General features: G+C 38.9%; 1 protein-coding gene across 2 annotated transcripts; it reads right to left on the bottom strand.

The window, feature by feature from the left end:
- Positions 1-228: 228 nt before the first annotated feature.
- LOC148868282 (large ribosomal subunit protein uL4-like) lies at positions 229-4563 on the bottom strand. Of its 2 annotated transcripts, none has more exons than XM_088967743.1 (2): positions 3394-4563; positions 229-511 (listed from the first exon to the last, which is right to left on the bottom strand). In XM_088967743.1, the coding sequence occupies exons 1-2, from the start codon at positions 4498-4500 to the stop codon at positions 344-346; spliced, it is 1275 nt and encodes a 424-aa protein (XP_088823869.1). In that variant the 5' UTR covers positions 4501-4563; the 3' UTR covers positions 229-343. The 2 variants fall into 2 exon arrangements, with proteins under 2 accessions (XP_088823869.1, XP_088823870.1); XM_088967744.1 differs by lacking the exon at positions 229-511 and adding an exon at positions 1043-1444.
- Positions 4564-4981: the final 418 nt, after the last annotated feature.

Here is a 4981-nt window from a genome sequence, read left to right as displayed (position 1 = left end):
AGTATTAAAATGCTGAAATTATTAAAAATACTATAATCGTTAACAATGATTTTTAACCGTTAATTATTAAAGTATTATAATTATTAACAGTATTACTAAGCATTTACTAAAATACTGTTAAGGATCCTGTTGGCCTACAAATTCTTGTACACTGTTCAAGCGGCGGACCAAACATGGTCATGAAGTCATCACTCAGACTGAGAATAACCAGGATTACAAGACGTCATATATTCCGGCAACTTCTGAAGAATCTAACTTTCTGAAATAATCTATGCAAAAAGCAGCTGATCCCACAGGTCCAGGAAGACATCTACATGTTGGTTTTGAGTGAAACAGGTTTACATCACAGAGGAGAGAGGGAAGAAGGGGGAAAAGAGGGAGAAAGAAATTGAGAGACTAGGAAGAAAGAAGCAAAGGAAACATGTCCTTCGCATGCAAAGTAAAAGACAGATTCTATTTTGGGCGGCTTCTGCCACTCCACATGAAACGCGTCCTCTGTAGATTCCATTTTCTGGCACCCATTCCATAACAATATAAATTGAGTAGAATTCCACATCAATGAATTGAGAGAACATTAAGTAAATAAAAAACGAATTTGAAATTGAAATTAAATAGTCAATACAATGTAATTAAGTTGTTAAAATTGAACAAAATTGCAACAGTAAATTAAAAACGAGTTTGAAATTGAATAATCAATACAATGCAATTAAAATTTTGAACATTGTGGATCCATTTTGTAATATTTACTTACACGCAGATCATTAATATATATAAATTAAATACTTTTTTATTTTAAAAATTTCTTAGAATTCATTTTTGACATATTTTAGAAAAGTCTAAGACAGCATAAATGGCATTTTTTTTCTACCCATGCCAAGTACCCACACCTTTGAAAACAAATACAATACTCTCTTGTTTCAGACAAGCATTTCATATGGAAATTTCGGGGCTTCCCCTCGGCACCGAATGAGCTTGAAATACCACCGTATAAAATACCATTGATGCAATTCACAATCTAAATTTTACCTATTCAAAAATTGCATTTGAAAATGGAAAACTAACTTCATCAACTTTAAATATCTTAATTCAATATCTCCACTAAACCCAACAAAACTAAGAAGGAGAGGCGAGGTACCAAAACAAAAAATAAAAAATAAGTCTTTATTCCAGCCCTTCCCAAGCTCCCTCCCCTCCTAAAATAAGATCATACTGAAGTAATAACGAACAACAACAAAAAAATGATGTTGAAGTAGATATTGAAAATCCAGACACGAAACAAAAACATAGCAAAGTTCTAATAAAATTACAAAACCAAAAAAAAAATTAACGGTTACTGGGTGACACCCAACCATTTCGAAAAGTTTTCAAATTCAGTGTAGTCGCTGTCCGAAATCATGGTCTGGTACCATGCCTTGCCAGCAGCCTTAATTGCAGAGGCTTCCTCCTATCAAATGCAGGGAAAACACAAAAACTTTACGACGGCACTATCCACAATAATTCATCAAGATAAGTAGGTTTGGCCATATATGTTCATTGGTCTATCAGTACACTTAAACAGAGTAAAAGCCATACAAAATCCGCTTGTGGTAAACAACCAAGTAGTGGAAACTCTAGTTCTAAGAACAATAAATAAAAAAACTTCAGAATATGCAAAATGAGATACAGAAAGATCATCACTAGAATAACACATCATGCTCATGACAATTGGTGTAAAATTAAAATTTCAACAATTTATTAGTAATATTCATGAATCATGACAAATATTTTACATTTGCAGATCGTTTATTGGTTTGAGAACATCTCCTTAAGAGAGATATTCCCAATGTGCAACTGGATGCCATGTGTGCACAGTTTTTGCTTGCAGGAGATCGTATCTCACATTAAATTATACTGTCCTGAACCCTCGAGGACTTAAAAAACCTGAACGGATAAGCAAGAAAAAAAGGCCTCGTTCATTTTCCAGAATGTTGTTTTTCCAGGTAAATGTAATAACCCACTTGGAACAATTTTCCAATGGATCAACTTTTGTGTGCTGGTAGGAGCATTTGAGTCCCATAATGGTTTGACCAATTTTCCTCCTCTATGGGTAAATGACTCTCCCACTTAGGAGAAGGGCAAAACTTATATGGAGAAAGTTTGCTTTATGTGGCCCAACATCTCCCTACAAAAAATTATACAACACATTATACCTCTTCTTCTCGAAGACCATAAAATTTTATCTACCCCTTCTACTTTTTCTTTTCAAAAATATGTCGATTTTCTATGCTTTGATATGAAGTTCATACTTGCTTATGAAGATAATTGGTAATTTACTAGTGAAAGTGGGTTGTGGAATAATAGTTGATGAATAACATGGAACCTAGTGAATTTCCTAGGCAACAAGGAACCCCACTATTGCCTTTGGTGCCTTGAAAACTTGGGGTCTAATATTGACAACGGATGGTTGATGAGCTATAAAAGGGCAATGCAGACATCCTAGGTTATTCTGTGGAAAGAGCCATGAAGAAATTGAGCTCTTGAAAGTGGAGTTACAAGTATCTAGGAAGTAGCATTACAATTATTAATTTCCCCTACCCAATGTTCCTATGCTTTTTCATTGGAAGGTCAAAGGTGAGTAAATAAAAGAAACCTAGAGAGGTTAAAAACATCAAGTGGGACATTGTGTATTTCCCCTAGCAAGTGACACATTGAACATGCAACCTCCCCTAGAAAACGATGAGATGAATTCTGTTTCTGAAAAGATTCTAATGTTCATCAGGTATGATCCCAGGTAAGGTAATCTAGTCAAATTCTAAGAATATTTATGGTTGGGAAATTCATTGTAGAGAAATAGATGTCCAAAATTGCATTCCCCATCAAATTATAAAAACCATTCATTATCTTCTTTTGTCTCTTACCTGGTCACATTATTACGAGGAGATTGTGGGTTTAGGAGAAGTCTTTAAAATTTTGGAATGACAGATTGCGGAACTTCTTGCTTTTAACAAGATAGTATCTTTCTTAATCATAGACGGAATGATGAGTACAACTTGTGGACACTCTTGGGCAGTTTTCATTTTCTGTTTTCTCCAAATCCGTGAATTAAGAATTGGTACTATCTTTACATGTACGAGTACAATGCACAACAAGCTACTCTTTACACCTCAACATCTAAAATCAACTATATTAAATTTACAAAAACGATCAGGTTTTTTTGAATCATCAGAATGATGCAGTATAATTTTGGGTTTGATATAACACAACTAACAATAGAGTATTACCACATACAAAGCTAGAAAACCCACATAATTAAAATCAATAATCACTTGTGTAAAAAAATAACTACGAAATCACAAAGTTAAATATTTATTTACAATCTAATGCATTACCAAAGTAGAAATAGATCAGAAGTACCTTGGGTATCTGTTTCCTCTTTTTGTCGAGTTTCTCCTTCTTTGCCTTGACGCGCTGGGCCTCAGCCAGAAGAGCCATCCTTCTTGCAGTCTTGGCATATGGGTTGAGTTTCAGAAGGGTGTTGAGGTTCTTCAACGGGTTTTTCTTAAGCGGAGCCCTCTTGATCTCCTTCTTGATTGGCCTCACAACGGACTGAACCTCATCAGTGTTAATAATCCTAGACAAATCAGCATTAAACATCTTCGACCTAGGAAGCACATAACCTTTCTTCTTCTCTGATGGTTTTTCGAAGGACCCGTAAACTGAGTCCAACTTCTCAAAAGCAGATTTAGTCCAAATGATGAAGCGGCCGAGATGCCCACCAGGAGCGATCTTGAGCAGGTTAAGCCTCTCGACATTGGCAACTTCGACACCGGGGATGTTGCGGAAAGCCTTCACAATCTTGGAACCCTCAGTGCCATAAACAATGAGAGGACCCTTACGAGAAATGTATCGGCGGTTCCTCATCTTACCCTTTCCTGGTCGGATCGCATGGCTATCCTTCGCCTTCTCGGCATCGGGATAAGCACCGACCTGCTTGAGGATCTTGATCGCGGCAGATGTCTTCTCAACGCCCTCCGCGGAGTCACTGACCACGAGAGGAATCTCGGGAACGTTCTCAATACGATGGCCGCGTGCAAGGACAAGTGAGGGCACGGCCGATGCAGCAATGGCAGAGATGACAGCGAATCTCTTCTGGTTGACATTGATCTTCCTGTGCCACCGGCGCCAGATCTTCGTGGGAGCAAACATGCGTCCACCGCGACACATGTTGCCAAAGGCACCCTGACCGGCGCGGTGAGTACCACCACCTGGAACACGGGGGATACGAGATACGGCACGACCAGTACCCCATGACTCAGCAGAGGTCTGATGGCCGGCGCGCCTGCTGACGGCGTAAGGCTGACGGCTGTTTTTTGATACGTTGGCGTGAACGAAGTTGACAATGTCTGGACGGATTGACGCTTTCATGACGTCAGGGAGGGAAACGGTGTTCCCACCGTCGGTCGCCATGTCGCCGTCCAACGGCTGAACCGTGACCAGAGGTCGAGCTGCGGCGACAGCCATTGACGGGGTGATGGATGAACTAGGGTTTAGTGAGAGGGAGAGGAAGCGAAGAACGAGGTGGTTAGAGACTAATACCTAGGGTTTTAATGGAATATATAGTCAGGAAATGGTAATTCAAATTACAAAAATGACCTGAACATATGTTATATTCAAGCCGGGCCGTCGGATCTCGGATTGGTTACATATGCCTATATGGAAATGTCTAAATTACCAAGGCTGCTTTTATTTGCGATACAAACGTAGAACGGGGTATTTATGGACTCCGGTTCGCGTTTGCAAGCGTTTATTTGCGATACATATATGTATAAAAAATGAGCGCAAAATTCTATTTTAGACATGCATGTATCCAATGAAGAGTGCATTATTGAGACAAATAGTCATTTTGAGTGAGAGTAGATTTGTTGTGCCACCGCCCCCCTCCCATCGCCTTCTAACGGTACTTTCTCACCTCCACTTTCGACCAAGGCATGGTTGTCGGTGA

The sequence above is a fragment of the Nelumbo lutea genome, chromosome 2, assembly GCF_056320005.1.
Source record: "Nelumbo lutea isolate HS-2025 chromosome 2, American lotus-T2T, whole genome shotgun sequence".
Lineage (NCBI taxonomy): Eukaryota > Viridiplantae > Streptophyta > Magnoliopsida > Proteales > Nelumbonaceae > Nelumbo > Nelumbo lutea.
Note: the sequence above shows the minus strand (reverse complement) of the source record. Positions and strands in the feature narration are given on the sequence as shown.

Bases quoted from the DNA above. Each gene is read 5' to 3' on its own strand.
- LOC148868282 (XM_088967743.1), bottom strand. From the start codon at position 4,500: ATGGCTGTCGCCGCAGCTCGACCTCTGGTCACGGTTCAGCCGTTGGAC. The intron at 512-3,393 runs GTACTTCTGATC...AATGGGTGCCAG, and splicing joins AGAGGAAACAGATACCCAAG to AAAATGGAATCTACAGAGGA.